Source organism: Carettochelys insculpta, chromosome 2 (assembly GCF_033958435.1).
Source record: "Carettochelys insculpta isolate YL-2023 chromosome 2, ASM3395843v1, whole genome shotgun sequence".
NCBI lineage: Eukaryota > Metazoa > Chordata > Testudines > Carettochelyidae > Carettochelys > Carettochelys insculpta.
In genome coordinates, this window is record NC_134138.1 from 82,795,662 (window position 1) to 82,816,927 (window position 21,266).

Here is a 21,266-nt window from a genome sequence, read left to right on the forward strand (position 1 = left end):
GAACCACTTCCAGCCTTTCATACAGCAAACTCCCTGCGCTGGGGTTCAGGCCTCAGGGTTTGCCAAGGGGGGAAAAAGCCACATAGCGGCTAATGGAGTGGGAAGAAACAGACACAGTTCCGACCCTGCCTCCTGAGAGCTCAGGCATTCACGCCTTGGAGCTGACAAATTCCAACAGCCCCCCACACGTACTCACACACACACAGAGCCGAAAACACATACAGCCCCCTAGCCCCAGAAACATGTGCACGCACACACACCCGTGCCCCCCCCCCCACACACAGAGGGTCATGGGCCTCAGACACACACATATGCACAGGTCCGGGGGCCACACACACACACAAAGCCCTACGTGCCCCAAACACACACACACAGATACAGCCCCATACCACTCCCCACGGGCCCCAGACACACACACACACACACACACACAGAGGCCCATGGACCTCCAGACACACACACACAGAGGCCCATGGACCCCCAGACACACACACACACACAGCCCCATGGACCCCAGACAAACACATGCACGCACGCGTGCGCACCCCCACACACAGAGGCCCATGGGCCCCAGACAGACAGACACACACACACACAGAGGCCCATGGGCCCCAGACAGACAGACACACACACACACACACAGAGAGAGAGGCCCACGGGCCCCAGACAGACAGACACACACACACACACACACACAGAGAGGCCCACGGGCCCCAGACACACACACACACACACACACACACACAGAGGCCCACGGGCCCCAGACACACACACACACACACACACACAGAGGCCCACGGGCCCCAGACACACACACACACACACACACACAGAGGCCCATGGACCCCCAGACACACACACACACACAGCCCCATGGACCCCAGACAAACACATGCACGCACACGTGCGCACCCCCACACACAGAGGCCCATGGGCCCCAGACAGACAGACAGACAGACACACACACACAGAGGCCCACGGGCCCCAGACAGACAGACAGACACACACACACACAGAGAGAGGCCCACGGGCCCCAGACAGACAGACAGACACACACACACACAGAGAGAGGCCCACGGGCCCCAGACACACACACACACACACACACACACACACACACAGAGGCCCACGGGCCCCAGACACACACACACACACACACACACAGAGGCCCATGGGCCCCAGACACACACACACACACACACACACACAGAGGCCCATGGGCCCCAGACACACACACACACACACACACACACACAGAGGCCCATGGGCCCCAGACACACACACACACACACACACAGAGGCCCACGGGCCCCAGACACACACACACACACACACACAGAGGCCCACGGGCCCCAGACACACACACACACACACACACACGTAGAGGCCATGCCCCTCCCCAGAACCTCCCCCCATTGCCCCCGGGCGGCGCGCGCAGGCGGGCGGCTGTTGCGCAAGGCGGGGGCGGCCCGGGGCGACGCTGGGAAGGAGCCGCCCCCCAGGCCGCCCCCCCGCGGGGCCCCGGCCGGTTTCGGTTCCGCGCCGCACGACGCCCCCACCCTGCCGCGGGCGGGACATGGCGGGATCGCGGCCGCTGCTGGTGAAAATAGTGACGGCCGGCGAGGCCAGCGTGGGGAAAACCTCCATCGTGCGGCGCTACACGGAGCCCGGCCTCGCCGCCGCCGCCGCCGCCTCCTACATCGCCACCGTGGGTGAGTGCGCGGGAGCTGGCACCTGGCCCTGGCCGCCCGCGGGGAGACACGCGCCCGTTCACTCCCCCCCGCGCGCCCCTCCACACTCACACCCTGTCTGACTGGCCCGTGCCCGCCAGACGCGTCCGCTCCTTCACAGACCCACAGTCGCTCCCGAAGAGAAGAGCGGAGACACGCATCTCCTGCAGCTGGAAGGGACCTGGGGAAGGTCATCTAGTCCAGCCCCCTGCCCAGCACCATCCCTGACAGCTATTTGCCCCAGTCCCTAAATGGCCTCCTCAAGGGTGGAACTCGCAACCTGGGCTTAGCAGGCCAGTGCTCAGAGAAGCCCTGCGGCACCTCGCTGAGTAACTTATTTTGGAGCATGAGCTTTGGTGGGCAAAAACCCCCTTGGTCAGATGCATGAGGCGGGTGGTTTCGGAGTAGGGTTTAAAGAGGGAGTCTCGGGTCAAGGGGGGGCCAGAGCTGACAAGGCCTATTCAGTCATGGAGGATGTGGCCTATTATTAGTAATTCATGTGGAGGTGTGAACCTCAAGAGAGGAGAAATCAAGTCAGTTCAGTCATGGAGGATGTGGCCTCTTATCAGTAGCCAAGGTGGAGGTGTGAACATCAGGAGCAGAGACACTGCTTTTGTAATGAGCCAACCACTCCCAGTCTCTGCTCAATCCTTGCTTGACGTGTCAAATTTGCAAATGAATTGCAGCACTGAAGTTTCTCTTTGGAGTTTATTTTTAAGTTTGTTTATTGTAGGACGGCTACTTTTAAATCTGTTACTGAGTGTCCAGGGAGATGAAGTCTTCTCGGACAGGTTTTTGTATGTTACGATTCCTGATGTCCGATTTATGTCCATTTACTCTTTTACGTAGAGACTGTCCAGTTTGGCCAGTGTAAATTGAAGTGGGGCATTGCTGGCACATGATGGCATATGTTATATTAGTAGATGTGCAGGTGAAAGAGCCGCTGATGGTGTGGTTGATGTGGTTCAGTCCTGTGATGATATCACTGGTATAGATATGTGAGCAGAGTTGGTAGCCAGGTTTGTTGCAGGGATTGGTTCCACGTTTAGAGTTACTGTTGTGGTCTATAGTTGCTGGTGAGAATTTGTTTAAGGTTTGCGAGCTCTCAGTAGGCGAGGACAGGCCTGCCTCCCAAGGTCTGTGAGAGTGAAGGATCATTGTCCAGGATAGGTTGTAGATAACTAATGATGCACTGAAGAGGCTTTAACTGAGGGCTACATGTGATGACCAGTGGTGTTCTCTTGTTTTCCTTGTTGGGTCTGTCTTGTGGCAGGTGGCTTCTGGGTACACATCTGGCTCTGTCAGTCTATTTCTTCACTTCCTTAGGTGGGTATTGTAGTTTCAGGAAAGCTTGATAAATGTCTTGTAGAGGTTTGTCTCCGTCTGAAGGATTGGAGCAAATGTGGTTGTATCTTAGTGCCTGGCTATATACAATGGAATGTGCCATGTGCCCTGGGTGGAAGCCACAGGCGTGGAGGTGAGCATAGCAGTCCACGGATTTCCCGTATAGGGTGGGATTTGTGTGACCATCACTTATTTACACAGTAGTGTCCAGAAAGTGGATCTCTTGTGTGGACTGGTCCAGGCTGAGGTTGATTGTGGGGTGGAAACTTTTGAAATCACGATGGAACTCTTCAAGAGCTTCTTTCCCATGGGTAGAGATGATGAAGATGTCATTAGTGTAGTGCCAGTAGAGGAGGGGCACTGGGGGAGGAAAGCTGAGGAAGCGTTGTTCCGGGTCAGCCATAAAAATGCAGGCATACTGTGGGGCCATGTGGGTGCCCATAGCAGTTCCACTGATCTGAAGGTATAAATTGTCCGCAAATCTGAAATAGTTGTGGGTGAGGACAAAGTCACAAAGCTCTAACAGACTAACTTGGCTCTGATACTTGTCACCATGCAAGGCACTGCATTTAGCTATATTGAGTGGAAATCCATCAACCTCATGAAAAAACTTGCACTGATACAGACAGACATCGTCTTCCTCTCCAAATGCAAACTGAGGGATGTCATATGAGAAGGACTGAAGGTGGAAAACCCACTGAAATCAACACTGCTGTGGGCATCTGCATGGCCCCACAGTATGCTGACATTTCTATGGCTGACCTGGAACAATGCTTCCTCAGCTCTCATGCCCATGACAGCTTATGCTCCAAAATATTTGTTAGTCTATAATGTGCCACAGGACTTCTTGTTTTTGAAGATACAGACTAACTTGGCTACCCCTCTAATACTATTCACTCCAATACCCGCCTGTTCACACACTTGCAGACTGACACCCCACATTCACACCCTGATGCATGACCATTCACACTCCCACAGATTGACACACACCCTTGCATTCAAACCAGGAAATGTTCAGATGTTGGCAGACTGTCACATACCTACATGTACATCACACACATCCTGACAGAGTACCACATGCTCACTTTCATGCCACACAAATAGTTATTTGTATGTGTTGAGACCTACCATTTCCCATTTCTATACTGAAATTGCTTTCCAGTCTTTGCTAAATTAGACATTTAAACAGAGAGGGAGAGGAGCCAAATTAGAGGGAAATGAAAGGTCCTGTATTTCAGCATCCAGGTCTTCCTCCTATCAGCTGTCATTAATAGTATACCTGTGCCATACTCTGGTTGCTCTTAAAATTATTAATTTTTTTAAAATATTTTATTGCAGTAGTACCTAGAAATTTCAACCAAAGTAAGTCCCTATTGTGCTAGGAGCTGTCTGTGCACACAGAAAATGACATTCCTTGCTCCAGAGAATTTATAATCTGAAATAAAATGCTTAGTTCTTTCAATTTCAGTGATAGTTATAAAGTTAGAATCCTTTCCATTTATTTTACTGACCTTGTAGGTAATGATTTGTCAGGCATGGTATCTTCCAGAGAATCTCGTCTTCTTTCATAGGTGTGGATGGCTGCATTTGTAATTGCCTTATTTCATGTGCTGTTTAGTGGAAACTAAGTGAAAAAGTAGAGAAAAAGTGTTCAGAGAAACTTCTTGTATTCCAGCAGCTGTTCATATGTATGTCCTTATATTTTTTTCAGTATAAGTGAGATTCTATCATTCTGAAACATAGAATCATAGAAAAATAGGGGACATTGTCTAGTAGGTGGAATAAATTTTGTTATGTGCACCAAGGCATTTGCAGATGTACACTAGCTATGGGCAGCAGTGAGTGGTTTGCTAATCAGCTGGGTGAACCTGAGTTTCTCCTGGATGGCTGTTTAAAGGGAACACAGCTCACAGATATGGCCCTCAACCGAGAAACAGAAAGGAAAAAAAAAAGGCAAAGACACTCCCCTTGCTTCCCTTGTGCACCAGCCTCCTGGGCGGTGTGAGCACAGGGTCTCAGATTTCCTCTTTCCCAGGTATGGATTAACTCTTCTGTGGGCTAGTGGATTTTGTGGGGTTCCCTTAGGCTCTGGGCTGGGGTCAAAAATGAGTGGTTCAGTGTGGGGGAAGAGGCTGTCAGGGAGCAGGTTGTAGTGTGGGTTCTAAGTGGCAGGTAGAGTGAAGGAGTGGGGTGGGGGTGCAAGATCTAGACAGGAAGAGGGTGTGGATTGGGGTAAGGGATCAGTGATTCCTACCTGGTACAGCTTGGTAGTGGGGGCACAGGTGGCTTTGTGCTGCCTGAGCTTGCAGGCACCTCCTCCCACAGCTTCCATTGGTGGCAATATCAAGGCCAGTGGGGGGGATGGGGTGGAGCCTGTAAGCAAGCTCAGGAGTGCAGAGCTTTGCTGCACTGTGGTTCCCCCAGCCACTTGGGAAAGGAACAGCAATGCGCCCAGCTGCTTCCTCCCCCTGCCACGCAGAGCTGGAGGAGGCCTGTGGGCCATAGGTTCCCCATCCCTGCCCAAGACTGTTCCTGATCAGTGTTTGTCCAACCTGTTCTAATTGAAAATCTCATGTAATTGTTACCTTATAGTTAAAAATGTTGTCTGGTACCTTTCTCATCACTTGATATTGATATTGGTTTAAACAGGATTACTTAATGTAAGTGAGGACGTCAGAATCTGGCCCTATGACAGCTGAATGACTTGGCCCAGTATTTAACTCCCATACTGAAGCTGAATAGTACCAAATTCTGGGAGTCATTCCCTTGAAACTGATGCAAAGGATAACAGAGCCTATCAGAAAGGGGAATGTCAGATAGCGAAATTGATCTTTAAAACCTATAATGAATGATGGACCCTAGGTTGTCCCAGTGGAATACCTGTGAAAGTGAATGTCTGCTTTCATGGTGATACCCTCTGCTTTCATGATGATACCTAATATTGGAAATGAACTTCTGCCCCTGAGGCTTTTCTTCTCAAACAGATGGAACTACTGATAAAACCTCCTGTGTATCACAAAACCGATCATACTAGGAGTGTATTTTCAAAAGTCATGTCTTGTGTGTTTTTCAAAAACTGTTTTAACAAAGTTTTATATCTTCTCTATTCTGTAAGCCGGTGGTTCCCACCTTGGGTTCCACAAAGGTATTACAGGTGATCTGCAATAAAAAGAAAAGATGAATAGAAATGATCATAGAAAATAAGTTTAAAAAGCAAAGTTACAATCAATTATTAATTTTAAATTAAATATCTTCTAGTAATGTTATTAGCTGCTGTCTGAAAATTGTTTTCATTTAATGAAGTGTACATAATGGCTAGAATTGGCTTTGATGGGAGGGTGGTAGGCGGTCTGTGAATGGTTTGTGGGGGGTTGTTAGGGGCCCACACTACTCTTGTCTCAGAGCTTTGCTTTCTTGCAGCCCATTGCATATGCATTTTAAGGTTATGAATGGCTATTAACCACTGTCAATCCAGCTGGAATTTCACCTGGAAATGAACTAAAAAGCCTTTACCAGTACTCTGAGATACTTAGTTCCCTAGGAATACGAGTATTTTGTTGGGGTTGTTTGTCATCGACATGCCTTTAAGCAGAGAGGAAAGATAGTAGTCATAGAAGAAAAAAGATTGGAGGAGAACTATGGAGAGTGTCTTTTTGTAGCATGGCAACTAGACATTCAGTGTTGATACAGGTAAGCCTGCTGAGACAGAAAAAAATAACATTATAGTTGTTGCTACTAGACTTATTGAAACTTTCCAAAATTACATATTTTGGAAGATGAAAACATGCATTCACAGTAAATTTTCATTTGTGCAGCACTTAAACACTCAGGGATGGTTGCCCTTCCTCCTCTTCAATTATGCAGTTTGGGTGAGTTATAAGCAGTTTTCTAATTAAACTTACACGGATCATAAGGCAAATGCATCACACTGAGAATAGCAGACTATAAAGAATAACTTTTTGTTTAAACAATGGCACAGGACAGAAAGCCATAGGGAAAGCCTATGAACGAAAATAAATCTTGTGTACAAGTGAAAATGAAGCTTCTGTACAGTCCTTTATTTGTTTTATGTATTATAGGTGTGAAATAAGTTATCTAGCTATTATCTTCTTGACAGTGCCACATATTATTATGTGGGAAAATATTTGTGCCAATCTTGGTTCTAAAAAGGTGAAGCTTCCACTTATTTGGGGAAGGGAAAAAACAGAAGGCAAGGAACAGTTTCATTTTGAATTTCTGTTCAAAGGATGTATTCAAGTTCCACTTTTGGGGGAAAGGGAAGAAGCAAACAATTCAATGTGTCCTTTAAACAGAAATCCAAGTTCCACCTTTTGTGGGGAAGTGAGGGAACAGGCATATTTTAAATTTCGGTTTAAAGAGACACAGTTATTGAATGTATGTCTGTAAAACTGTTTTGTCTCTGTTTTGTTGTGATAGATTACAGAAACCTAAAATTGAAATAGCTTTTCAGATAGCAGTTTCATTTTTCTTTAATTTTGCAAATTGTTTTATGCCATATTTTAGGTAAATGAACCAACTGTGGAAGTCTGCATGGCCTCTCTGACATTCATTTAGAAAAGAAGAGTATAGGTTTAATTTATTGACATGTATAGTAATGTAAGTAAATATGGTCTATATACTCGAATTGACTGTAAGTACAGATAATATGAACAGTGATCTATATGGCCGTGTCTACACTAGTCCCTTCCTTTTGGAAGGGGCATGGTAATGCGCGAGTTGGGAAGATGCAAATGAGATGCTACCATGAATATGCAGTGCCTCATTAGCATAGTGGCAGCCATGTGCAATTCAGAAGTGTCGCTTTCGAATTGTGCGCCACATGTGTAGACAGGGTCCTTTTGAAAGGACCCCCTGGACTTCAAAGGCCCCATCTTCCTATTTGGTTTTAGGAATAAGGGGCTTTTGAAGTCTGGGGTTCCTTTCGAAAGGCCCCTGTCTACACAGGCAGCACGCAATTCAAAAGCGGCACTTTTGAATTGTGTGTGACTGCCATTATGCTAATAAGGCGCTGCATATTCACGGAGGTGCCTCATTAGCATCTTCCCAACTCGCTCATTGCAGTAAAGGCCTCGTGTAGATGTAGCCCATGTTTCTAGGGTTTTTTCAATTTTTTGAGCAGTGCCAGATTCGTTCTGAGGCTGTGTCTACAATACAAGCTAAAGTCAAATCTGACACATTTAGCTCGATTGTCGCAAGTACCTGTCTTCACTCTAAATACCACTAGCTCAATTTATGGAGCACCAAAATTGATATAATATTGATATCACAATATTGTTAGAACCTGACAGGTGTAGCATTCATGTCAAGTCTAAAATTCTGAATGAAAGCTAGTGTGGAAGCTCCATGTCTTTAAATCAAATTCATTAGCCTCTAGAGATGTCACGTGTATGCCCCACAGTTCTCCACTCTGCCTGTTCCATCTCCACTGCTCTTAGGTGCTCAGAAATTAGGCAACAGGAAGACCATTTCAATTTGGCACCTGGAAGCCTGTGGCTGTAGGGTCATGCTTGTATGAGAGGCTGAAAAACGTACTTCTTTGTTTGCTATTAGCATGGCTGTGGGGTTTATGGTTCTGTGTTTACCTCTGCTAGCTGTCTTTTTCTCTGCACTGCCTGCCACCAGCTGCTGCCCCTGTAAGCCGTGGTTGGAGGTGGTGCTTGTATGAGAGGCTGAGAAACTTCTTTTCAGCCATTTACATTTTGTCCTGCCCCCCACATCCCGTCCCTTCCCTCCCCAAGAGGCGCCACGCAGTCTGGAAATGTTCTGCCCCCAGCTGTATCACGGGGCTTGACCCCGAACCAGTAAAAGGACGTGCTGAACATGCTGCCAAGCATCTTGCATGTGGTAAGGGTCCTGAAGGTGTCTGGGGGAAGTCCCCCTCAGTGGATAAGATACTCGGGGGCTGGCAGCTATTTGGGGAGCCTTGCAGCCGACTGGCAGGACATCTCCCTGGGTGGATAGGAAGTACCATCAAAAGTTGAGAGGGCAGACATTTAGTGTAATGCCCGTGTGTACTTTGACATACATTGCTAGATTATGGAGCATCAAGAAATAAATGTGACAGAGCAATACCTCTGTATGGGCTTGATGCAGAGGCCAGTGAAGTCAACGTATTAGTTCTACAGCTACCAGAGTTAGCCAAGTAAGGCTTGCAGCGACTGAAGGAACTATAACTGTTTTCATGAGCCATTCGCATCTTCCGTGTAATGCCCCGTGTACTGGCCTTTAAAAGAAGATTCTTGTTCTGTGCATCTTCTTTGCCAGGAGGTCTAAATCCAGATCCAAGGCTTAGTCTTACACAGCTGTTGTTTAGATCTGCTCTAAGTCACAGTTCATTCTCCAGGTTGCCCATAGAGCAGAAAAGCTATGAGCTACCCCTCCTGCCCCATTCAAGTCAGATTGCAAAGATGTAGTATAGCTGCATGAATGCCTGTCCTCAGTTCCTCCACTTCCACATGTGCTCCAGTGTGTTTGCATCCTGTTTTGAAAACCTGTCAGTTGGAAAGCTAGAAATCTTTTTTCTAACCCTTTGTATCTGCTTTCTTCATACTTTGTCCATTGAGTCCAGCTCCCTGCACTCACAGCAGGATCTCTCACCATCCTGGTCAGATTTTTGTTTAAATCTATTTGTCCCATATCTCTAGATGGCCCAGTCAGGGACTGAACTCACAGCACTGGGTTCAGCAGACAAATACTCTAACTGCTTTGCAACCCCTTCCCTCCCTTGTAAAAAGCAAATCACTTAGATAAGCAAAATTCTGTCTGGAAAAAGGAACATTTGCTTAATGTGACAGAGGAATGAGGGAAATGAAATATAGGAAGATGCCATCAGATACCCACAGCCACTTGTGGGGCTTTTTTTTTCCACACTGCACTGGTGAAAATACCCAGAGCACTATGGGGCTCAGGAAACTGTGGGATAGCCTCCCACAATACACTGCTGCAACAGTCGATGTTTGACAACTTGTGTGTGGCAGAAGTAAGTGGAATATGTGGGGAGCATGTAGGAAGGTAAGGGTGCTCAAGTTTGAATTTATAAAACCCAGCATTAAAAAAATCAGTTTTAATAAAGTCTATTTTAGCTCACAGTATAGACACAGTCTGACTTATTTTGAGGAGTACCTTTCTCCAGCCATAATCTAATTTAAGATTCATTATTTAATAAGACATGAGATTACTCACGTAGTGAGATGCTACTTGTTATGAATAAGAGAGACAGTATATTTAATAAGCAACATGAATGTACAACCATGTCTCCATGCTGTTTCAGAGCTATTTGGGTCCAAATTAAATTGGCCTCCATCTCTGCCAAGTCTTGACTCAGCTTGCCCAAATACCAGCAAGCTATCTAAGATCATTTACCCTGACCAACTCAGTTAGTCTTTAAGGTGCTACAGAACTGCTTGTTCCCCTACACCAGCCCTTCTAAACCATATGGTGCAGACCAGTTCCTATAAGTCATGAGCAGTGGGTGAAGCTTCTTTTTGGATAGACAAGATCCCCAGTCTGTGGCTCTGCCTGTAAAATAACAGGATCATAGAGTACTAGAACTGGAAGGAGTCTTGAAATATCATTGAGTCCAGTCCCCTGGACTCATGGGAGGACAAGCACCATCTAGACCAGGGTTGTGGAACCTTTTTTGGGTCAGGGATCACTGACCCAAAGAAAAGTCAGTCGGGAGCCTATAAAAGTGAGAAGCAAAAAGTAAAAAAACACCCTTACTTATGTGTTCTCTGACTGAGACATCTCAAACTCCAGGCTTGTGGTCAAGAGAAGGAAGGAGCAAAGTAAAGGGCTTCCCCTTGTCTGGATTAACTTTCTGGAGGCCTGGTGATGAAGGGGTTGAGGGTTAAATGTGCAGTGGGTGCTGCTAGGGAGTAGGTCTAGGGTCTGGGATAGAGGTCTGCCCCCAAAATAGCAAGAAGAGCCATTTTTTTCAAATTCAATTACAAAACCAGGACTTAAAGAGCCGCAATGCATGTGAATATGAGACAGTCCTTAATGAATAACCTCAGACCCTACTTTTTGTAACCCCTGTTTTGAGAACAGCACACACAATGATTTCTACCAGTTAGAAAGTTTAAGTTACTTTCATCCCTGAATTGGAGAGCAAATGAGGACAAGGAATAGGGGATAGGCTCTTAAGCAAGAAAGAGCAATATTTATACATCATCCCTTCACACACTTCCCCACCCATTCCCAGGGTCTACCCCCCTGGGCCCACAAACCCACACCCCTTCCTCAGGATTTACCTGCCCCAGCCCCCAAATCTGCCCCCCCCAGTCCCAGGCTTAACCCTTCTCATCCTCAAGCCCCCCCCATGATCCCCAGGATTAAGCCGGCTCAGTGACGAGCTTCTCCAGATGCATGCCCTGCCCCAACCTGCCCACTGAACCTAGATCTTACTTGCCGACTCGCGGCTCTCCCCCTGGAGGCGCTCTAGGTCTCTGGGTCTTCCTGCTGTCCTCCCCAGCTTCTAAGGCCAGATAGTGCCCACAGCGTTCCCAGCCGCTCACCACCCAGTGGTGCCAGTGACAGAGTCACTGGGTCCCAGGGCTGCATGGGGAGCTGGGCCAGGTCCTAGGAGAGCTGAGGTTGAACTGTGGGATGCAGCTCCAGGATCCGGTGGCTGCCAGCAGAAACAGGGGGAGGGGACATGGCTAAGGAGTGAGGAGGAGCTGAGGGTGGTGGGTCTGGGAGGGAGTAGGGTGCAGCAGCGGGGTGCGGTTCTTGGTGGGAGGAGGTTACGGGGTGGGGTAAGGGTGGTTGTCCGGGCAGGAGGGGGTGCAGAAGCAGTGTGGGGATGTGGGGTCTGGGCAATGTGAGGGCACTTAGCTGGTGCAGTTCCCCCACTGCTTCCAGGTACCACCCTTCGCTACTCTGTTTGGCTGGAATTCTGGCCAATCAGAGCAGTGAGGGAAAGCCTCCAGTCAGTGCTGCGTTGCTGTTCCCCCAGCTGCGGGAGAAGGAGGGAGAGTGGTGGCAGCATGCATAGCCTGCAGCTGTTTCCTGGCTCTGGCCTGTGAGACTTGACTCCACAGCCTCCCCTCACCCCACTGCAGACCGCTAGCTGGAGAGGGGAGCCTCAGAGGCCAGATCCAGGGGAAGCTGCCTGCAGACTCTGGACTGTGGGCTGGTCCCCACTCATAAACTAGACTGAGGTGAACAAATTTCTTATATCAGGCCCCACTTTTCATCCCTGCAATTAGCAGGGGTCCCCCAGCCTGTCTAATGCAATCCAAACCAATGGAAATTTCAGTTCTGTTCATATGAAAAAAATATATATTGAATGTAAAAACTGTATTAATCAGTATATAAATGTGAATACACCTACATAAAAAGTCACATATTTCAACATTTTTGGTGAGATGGATGAGCTTGAGACCCAGTAGCCAATTTTGCTGTGTCCCTCACTTATGTAATTACATACCCCCCCGCCCCCCAATGGGGCCTACCCTGTGCTTTGTGCACCCCTGATCTAGACCATCCCTGTCAGGTGTTTGTCTCTCGTGCTCTTAAAAAAACTTCACCCCTGCTCTGGCCCCAGTTTGGCCAGCCCTCTCCCACTGCTTCCCTCTTCTCTTCCCTCCCCTTCCCATATCACCTCCTTCCAGTCAAATACCTGGGAAATGTAGTATAAACCCCACTCTTCTAAAATTTATTTCTAAAGAAAATGGAGCATGTTTTTCCACTGCATGCCAGATTGTGAAGACTGGACATGCAGAAGGTACCTAATTAAAAGCATTAAATTTGGCATTAAAAAATGTCAGTTACAGGCTTTTTGATATTCTCTGAAGTTTCATCATCATCATCAGTAACCGTGGGCTCAGAGCCCTTTGGTGTTTGATGCCTCTCTGTTTCCTTCTCTGATGTTTGCCAGAGATTTATTAAAGAAATTTTGTAGTAAGGGCAAGTCAAAACAACATTAAATATTATGGAATACATGATGCAGCTCTTCTCTGTTTTACATTTTCTTGATCAGTATATCTAAGTTAATTTTATATTTTAATTTTATACATTTTATATTACTTCATAAGGTAATCATTCCAGTTTACTACATATTTAATACATTGCACAAAGGCATTATTTTAAGTTAATCAATTGGAGCTATTTAGTGTGTTCATAAAAAGTGCATTTCTTTTAGGAAAAAAGGAAAACTAATTTATTTTGTGTGATTTTGATAATACATGTTTATGAAATGTCACCACTATCTGTATGTTAAAAATGTTTCCAAGTATTTTAGGTATAACAAAGGATTTTATATCTTACTAGGATACTGATTTTGATGTCTCTTAAAACTAATTAATTGAAGAGTCAGAAATAAAGGGAAACTCATTTGTTCAGATATCTGGAGGAAAAGAGTGTTGTCCCTTTAAGAGCTCTCTTCAACAGGCAGGTGGAGGAAGAGAGGTTACAGCAGGGATAGACAGGATGACTTTGGAAGCAAGCCTTTTGTACTACAGTAATTAAAATTGTGTATTTTACATATTGGCGATCTTCTGAAGAATTTTATTTAAAATAACCTGTATGTCTGAAGAGCCAAGCCTATAATGCTAAAGATAAATATTTGGATTGTGCATCTAAAAATCTACACAAGTATTTTTAGAAATATGATTTTATAATCTCAGTAACATACTAATGAAATATTTAAATCATATTTTAAACTAAGGTCCTGCAGACATACTACAGTAATTCACAGCTGGTTTTGTCAGTAAATTCAGAAACTGACAATGTATACCTATGGGTTGGCACATACCTCTTTAAAATGGCTTCATTACCACTTACTGGCACTTTCACAGGTTCGGTGTTAAGCTAGTAGGTCTGGCAAATGGAAAGGCTTTTTGCTTTTAAGCTACTAGATCCTTATCCAGAGAACACTCACCGGGATATAACAGCTTGCTGTGGGTGCCTACAGAAATAGTCAGAATAAGTATAGGAAGATTTGGACACTAAAACTCAGAGCAAGTAATTCCCTTGCTTCTTATACCTGCTAGCCATGCTATGATTAGGGATTTGGAATGGGTACCATATGAAGAAAGATTAAAAATACTGTGACTTTTCAGCCTAGAATAGAGGTGAGAAAGGAGAGAATATGATAGAGGGCTATAAAATCATGACTGGTGTGGAAAAAATAGGGTGACCATCCATCCAGTTTTGGGTGGGACACTCCCGTATTTTGGGCACCAGGAAGGTGTCCTGATTTATTTTGCTAAAGGGGCTAATTGCCCCATATTTCACCTTTACCCTAGCACAGGTGGCTCTTGCACCCAATTTTGGCTCCTTGTGGCTGGGGGAGCCAGGAGGCAGACCTGCACGATGGTACGTCTGCCACCCTGCTTCCTCCATCTGGCGGGAGCCAGGAGCAAGACCAGTGCCATGGCTGTTGCCCAGCTTCCCCCAGCTGGGGTAGCTGGGAGCTTCTCTTGTGGGACGGCAGCCCTGATCTTGGCACCCCAAGTCATGGGGCAGCTGAGAGCCACAGCTGTCCCCCCGACAGCCAGGAAACACTCCCTCATCCCAGCAGGGTGGCAGCCCACACAGGGCAGCCACCGCCTGACTCCAGCGTAAGGGTGACCATCCATTCCATTTTGGCTGAGATGATGTCATTCCCCCATGTCCCATATTTGGCCACCCTATGGAAAAAGTGAGTGAGGAAAAGTTATCTATTTGTTCCCATAATATAAGAACTAGGAGTCATCATATGAAATTAATAGGTACCAGGTTTAAAACTAACCAAAGTCTTCATACAGCACATGGTAGGCCTGTGGAACTCCTTACCAGAGAAGGTTGTGAAAACCAGGAATTTAACAAGATTCAAAAAAGAGCTAGGTAAATTCATGGAGGTTAAGTCCCTCGGTGGCTGTTAGCTAGGATGGGTAGGAATGGTGTCCCTAGCCCCTGTTTGTTAGTGACTGGAAAGGGATGACAGGAGAGGGAGCTCTTTGATGATTACCTGCTTTGTTCACTCCCTCTAGCATTGGTCATTATCAGAAGGCAGGATAATGGGGCTAAATAGACCTCTGGTCTGACCCAGTATGGCTGTTCTTATGTGTGAGCACAGGTTTATCTCTGTTTCCGTGGACCTGATTCTGTTAGCATCTAAAGGGCTCACTGTCTTCTCTGCTATAATCCCAATTTTACAGACGGTACAGAAGGACTGAGTGATTAGCTCAAGATCACACAGGAAGGATGTAGCAGAGTAGAGACTTGAAACCCAGGTCTCTAAAGTCCTAACCTAACCATTTTATTATTCTGTTTCATGAGGCTTATGCTGCTCCGCTTCCTTCTCCCGTCCTCTTAGCAACAACAGCAGCAGCAGGCCATTTCAGGAATTAGAGTTTAAATCCTGCTGAACACTTTTGAGGTTCCCTTTGCCCATTATAGCTGATAACTTTCAGACTTACCTACAAATGAATTTGTTGCTAATCAACTCAGTGGAAACATATTCATAAATACAAGATCCTTGTCCTTTTTTAAATTAACTCTAAGGCTGCAAAGTCTCAGATAACGTTTGTTTTAGGTAATTAAGCCATTGTCTTGACTTGGTAGCTGATCTGATTCCCCTTGTCTTGTGAAGAAATTGTGTGTTATTTTAAAGACAAGATTAATCAGTACAAGTTAAACCTTCTGAAACCAGAATTCTCTCATCCGGCAACATCCATCGTCAGGCAGAACCACAAATGTTACTGGACAAGGGATCCGGGTTGGGAGGTTAGTAAGGGGAGTGCAGTCACCTTGGGCAGGGGAGCCCAGCTGGGCTTGCATCCCTGGACAGAGGGTACAGCTGTCCAGAGCCAGCAGAGTGGGGCCAAGGCTGCACTTGGAACACACGGGGCTGAGACCATGCAGACAGCCTGGCTGGGGCTACATCAACCATCTACAAGGTGGGGGCTGTGGCAGCAGCCTGGCTGGTTTAGAGCCTGCCTCTGGGCTAGGGCTGGCACCTGCAGGGTTGGGGCAGAGTCCGGCACTGGAGCTGGCCTCTGTAGGATCTGGGCTATGCTGACAGCCCAGTCAGGGCGGAGCCGGTGCCCATGTGGCCAGGGCCATGTCCGGGGTCTGGGCCATGTCCAGCATGTGGCTGGAACCAGCCTCCGCAGCTGGCAGATGGGGGTGTCTGGGTCGGTGTCAGCCCAGCAAGGGCCAAGGTCCGGCAGGATATAAGGGAGCCTCAGGGCTGGAGGTGGCTGGGGGAAGATGAGTGGGCAGCAGACTTCCCTTCATCCTGCAAATTCCCTCATCTGGCACCAGTCACTTCTCAAGGATGCTGGATGAAGGAGGTGCAACCTGGCAGCAGTACGAGATCTTCAGGGAGTAAGGGCCTCATCTTTTCAGCTAGAGTTTGTCAGTGATGCTTTTTAAGATACTGAATTTAAGACCCGTTTATCCCACCGCCTGTGCTTTCAAATCTGTGTTCTTGGCTGGTGAAGGCCACTAGTGAAGTGTTGAGTCCATTGCTTGTGGAGATAATCAGCACCTCTCTGAGAGACTGCAGGCTGTCTATTGCTTTGAAGGAAGCAATAATGCAACCTTTGTTCAAGAAGACATTGCTTGATGCTTAGAGTCTTGCCAGTTATTAACCAATATCACATCTTGCTGTCTTGGGTAAGAGTGTGGAGAAGATGATAATGAGACAACTCTTACATTATCTATCTAGATGTCACTAACTTCCTCGGCCCATGTCAATCTGGATATAACCTGACTTTGTCACAGTCAGAGATCTCCTGGCAGAAGATGATGATGAGGTGTACATGCTGGTGTTATTGATCATGGTGTGCTGGTGACTCATTTAAGTAATCTGACAGGATGGACAGGGTGCTCTCCAGTGGCTTTGTTCTTTTCTTTCAGAGGGTTCTTAGTGAATAGTTGTTGGTTATTGCTTCTCCTCTCATAGAGCTCTCAAATGTGAGGTCATTCTGTCATCATCCTTGTTCATCTATGGGTCAGTTAGTGTTGCTTAAGGAGGTTTAGGGTGCAGGGTTGTCAGCATGCTGTTAAATTAACTGCAGGTCTGTCTAGTCTGATCTGGACAGTGCAGTTCAGCCAAAGTCCAGTTGAAATGAGGGCATGGATGAGAGAAAGGTGCTGGATAAGACATGGGAAATCCTCTGGAGGAGCTGGCAAAGGTAATATCAAACCCACCTACCTGTTTTGATTGAAGGAATGTATCTGCAACAAGTGTTGCAACTTAGGGGTGACTTTTGACTCCCAGCTGCTGTTTGACAGTCATATTACAGCAATAACTCTGTTACCTTTTGGCTAGAAAGTCACAATATTTTCTTGCCCATGCAGATTGTTACCTAAGGATTGTCATTATTGCAATGTGATTCAGGAGACTACACTAAAACCATTTGGATACTAAACCCTGTGAAGAGTGCAGTTGGTTGCTTTTGAATGGGACACTGTCTGCCCATTGGTCTCTAGCCATGGCCTACAAAGCCCTAAAATATGATTCTATGAAAATATCCTTGTACCTACCTACCTGAGTGATTGCTTCTCTGGGCATGCCATATTGCCACAGTTATGGTCAATAGGGGTGTTCAGGCACTTAATAAGAAAGCAGGGGCAGCTGGCAGGATGTTCCCTGTGAAGATTCTAAGACTCTGAAACTTGCTTTGTGTCTTGACCTGAAATAGTCTGAATTTAGTGACCTTCTGGACAAGTGGCAAAAGACATCTAATTGAGTTTTTGCATAGGACTGAGGGTATACCAAAGGGGGTACTGTGAGTGGTTGGCTGGCTGAGCTCCTGTGAAACTGATTATTTTAAAGCTGCTGAGTTTTAATGTTGTTGTAGTTATTATATACTTAATTATGTTAGTTTTCCCAGAATCAAGATTATACGAAAGGAGGAGAATGAATGAATCATATATACCCTATGGCTGTAATCATTTGAAAATCGCATTTAGAAGTTGGTTTGGTTTATATAACATATTTGGCTTTGTACAAAGAACCCAAAGAAGAAAATGCAAGCTGTTGCATTCACATAACTTTTCTCCCTGGGCTGATGATCAATGTTGGTTTTGTTTACGTTATGTAATACATTGGTCTAAAACCATCTGAAATCTGTTAGCTGTCTTTGGCACTAGATTTTTCATTTTTCTTTCTTGTCTTTTCAATTTTCTATGTTTGGCTGAAGTTTCATATAAAGACATGAACAATTCATGCATGCAGTACATATTGACTTCTGTTTTTCACTAACGTTCATTGACCCTTTAGGTCAATACATTTAAGTTGACTTAAGAAGTCAATATGGCTTATTTTAATTTAGATTAAAATTTGGTCTGATTCAGCAGTCTCTAGTTCCTTTTTTATATTTAAAATACTCTTGACAATTTATTATTAAAATTTATGTCAAGTCAGAACTGTTTTCCTGAAGGGGTGGAATTGCCTATTTGGAATTATGTAGCTGGACTGTAACTTTTTAAAGTATTCCCAAATCAACATTTTGAATTTGACCTTTCAGACCTCCACGACATATCACATCCTGCTCAAGGACTGTAACATCTACTGTAGAAAGCTAAGCAAATAATAAAACCAAAATCTAGAAGTGGTTCTTTGGAATGCAAGAATGAATATTTTTCTTACACTTTAAAATTCTGGGTCACCTGACATGAATTTATAAACATGTTTGAATTAAATTATATTTCCAGCCACCTTTACTAAAACACTTCATGTAAAATTGACAGCCTTAATTAGTTTTATTATTTCATCTGTCTCTTCCATTACACTTCTGTGAGAATTTTCAACAGCCAAAGAGCACAGCCTACAGCATGATGTAACTCTTTCCATTCAAACTGCTCTCCACGCTGGCTCATAATACGAAATAGAATCCTGCACCTGAATGCTTATTCCTGAAGTCTGCTGTAAGATGGATCTGGAAGTTAAGAGAAAGGAGATTTTCTGGAATTTTGCCATTTTATTGTACTTTTGATAGAGGTGTTTGGCAATCATATTTATATAGGAATCAAAGTGACGATTCTAACATCAAATTGTTGATTTTTCTGAGAAATTGCCTTGGAACATTTAGATTTTATGTAATGCACAGAAGCAGAAGAATAATGGTATTGGACATTTTGTTTACTGTTTACCATGGCAGGGTTGCCAGACTTGCTGGTTTCCATCCACATGGGTTTTTTTCCCTCTATCACTATTACTAAAGTGACACCCACATAAAGCAAAGGCACATGAAGTAAGGTGCACTCCCTCTGAATCCAATGTAAGCACTGCTATGGCTCAGTCATCAAATCCTGCAAATTCTAGGTACTTAAGCACAGTTAGCAAAACTGCCCTATCCCAGGAGACTGTCTTGGTTACAACAATCATGGAGTCCACTGGAATGAAGGAAAGCCACTCATCTGGCCCACTAACTAGCTTAGGTTGCCCATCACTGCCTTAGGGATTAAAAGGTTATTATATGTGGGGGGTCGAGAGCTGTGAACTTGTACACCAAACTCAGCTTTGCCTCTAGCATTTATAATGGTGTTAAATATATTTGTAAAATATTTTATTTAAGTGAGGGTCGCACTCAAAGGGCTGCTGTATGAAGGGTTGCCAGAAGAAAAAGTTTGAGAACCACTGCTCTTGCAACACAGAAGACTTGGTGACAGAATCATTAAACATTAATCTGAAAGGACGGATTTTGAAATAAGACTTATTTGTATTTTCTCAGGGAGTAATTGAAATTCAGCAATCTGTAATTGTCAGGGGTGTGACTAACATTCTCTAATAAACCTCCTCTGCAGGGGATCAGATGGCAGGTGGTGGGAATATTATGGAGCTCTTCCAGGCCTTTTGCACAAAATAAGCTCCACCTACATCACATGCTGCTCACAGTAGATGGTGCAAATATTCAGATATAACCACAGAGTGTAATCTGAGTACTCCTATGGACTCTTGAGATTGGCACACCCTTGAGCAGGCTCATGTTCTACTGAATTCTTTAGTACTCTTTTAGCTTGGCTTCTTGATCTGGGGAAGGAGTGGCTGAGTGCCATCTCCAAACCCCACTTATAGATGGTCTCAAAGGTTATGTCTACATGGCAGGCACTATTTTGGGATATGGTTGTATTCCAAAATAGCTGCCTGAATCTAAGAAACATTCCTGTTGTCTCGAAACAGTCCCACCACCTACCATGATGAGTGGCCCCTGCCCCTGGGATGCATCTGCCCTGCATGGCATGTCCTGCCATGGGGGAACGTGCCAACCCTCCTCAGTGCCCCAAACCACTGGGCTGGTGGGCTGGGAAGTGGCTGACCTCTGGGGGTCCCAGCATAGGTGGCGAGGTGGCAGGGCACATGGTGGCCCTTCCTCCACTGCATACATGGGGCCTGGGGCGCTCTGCATTGGGGAGGTTGCTGCCCCAGTGGCTGACCAGCACCCACCCATGGTGTGGCCTCCTGCCTACTCTGGCCCAGGTGTGTGCCCATGCAGTACTCACCTGATCCCCCAAAGAGGTATTCAGTTGCCCTGGAGGTCATCCTGCTGGAGGGGCCAGAGTCCAGGATGATGACCAGCGGGCCCTTGGTTGAGGTGTCTGGGTCCCCCTGAATGATGGGCACCTGCTGAGAGTCCAGGTCTGTCTCTGGCTTGCTTGGCAATGCCAGGTCCACCTTGCTGGTGTCAACCATCCCCTCACAGGGGGAGCCATCATCACCTCCCATGAGAAGGTGGAACTCCTCATAGAAGGGGAATGAGGCTGTGGCTGCCCTGACCCACAGCCTCACATCCCGGGTATTCATATGGCCCTGGCGGAGCTCTTTAACCTTTGCTGCACTTGTTCAAAAGTGCAGGCAGGGTGGCCACACTCCATCAGGGCTTCAGTGACACAGGCATAGCCTGGGGCATTGTGCCCCATGGTGCTGGGGCCCAGCAGGAGTTGGAGAATCGACATTCCTGGCTCTCCCACAGGGAGTTGCGGAGCTGGGTCTGGGGAACCAGCAGCCCCATGCAGAGCTGGAGCTAGAGCGACAGACAGGGACCTGGCATCCCCTAGCTACCTCACACGGAGCTGGTGCTAGAGCCGGGGCCAGGGAGCTGGCTGCCCCACGTGGAGCCAGAGCATGGGAGCCAGCAACCCCTGGCTGCCCCACGTGGAGCCGGGGCTTGGGAGCCAGCAACCCCCTGGCTGCCCTGCACAGATCCAGGGCTGGGGAGGAGAGCCCATTGCTGC

General features: G+C 46.4%; 1 protein-coding gene across 2 annotated transcripts in view; it reads left to right on the top strand.

The window, feature by feature from the left end:
- The first annotated feature begins 1,459 nt into the window (after positions 1-1,459).
- LOC142009343 (ras-related protein Rab-10-like) overlaps positions 1,460-21,266 on the top strand; it is a 57,221-nt gene continuing 37,414 nt past the window's right edge. For both annotated transcript variants that reach the window (XM_074987229.1, XM_074987228.1), the window contains exon 1: positions 1,460-1,712. In XM_074987229.1, coding sequence (XP_074843330.1) covers positions 1,577-1,712 — 136 coding nt within the window. In that variant the 5' untranslated portion in view covers positions 1,460-1,576. The remainder of the gene's footprint in view (positions 1,713-21,266) is intronic.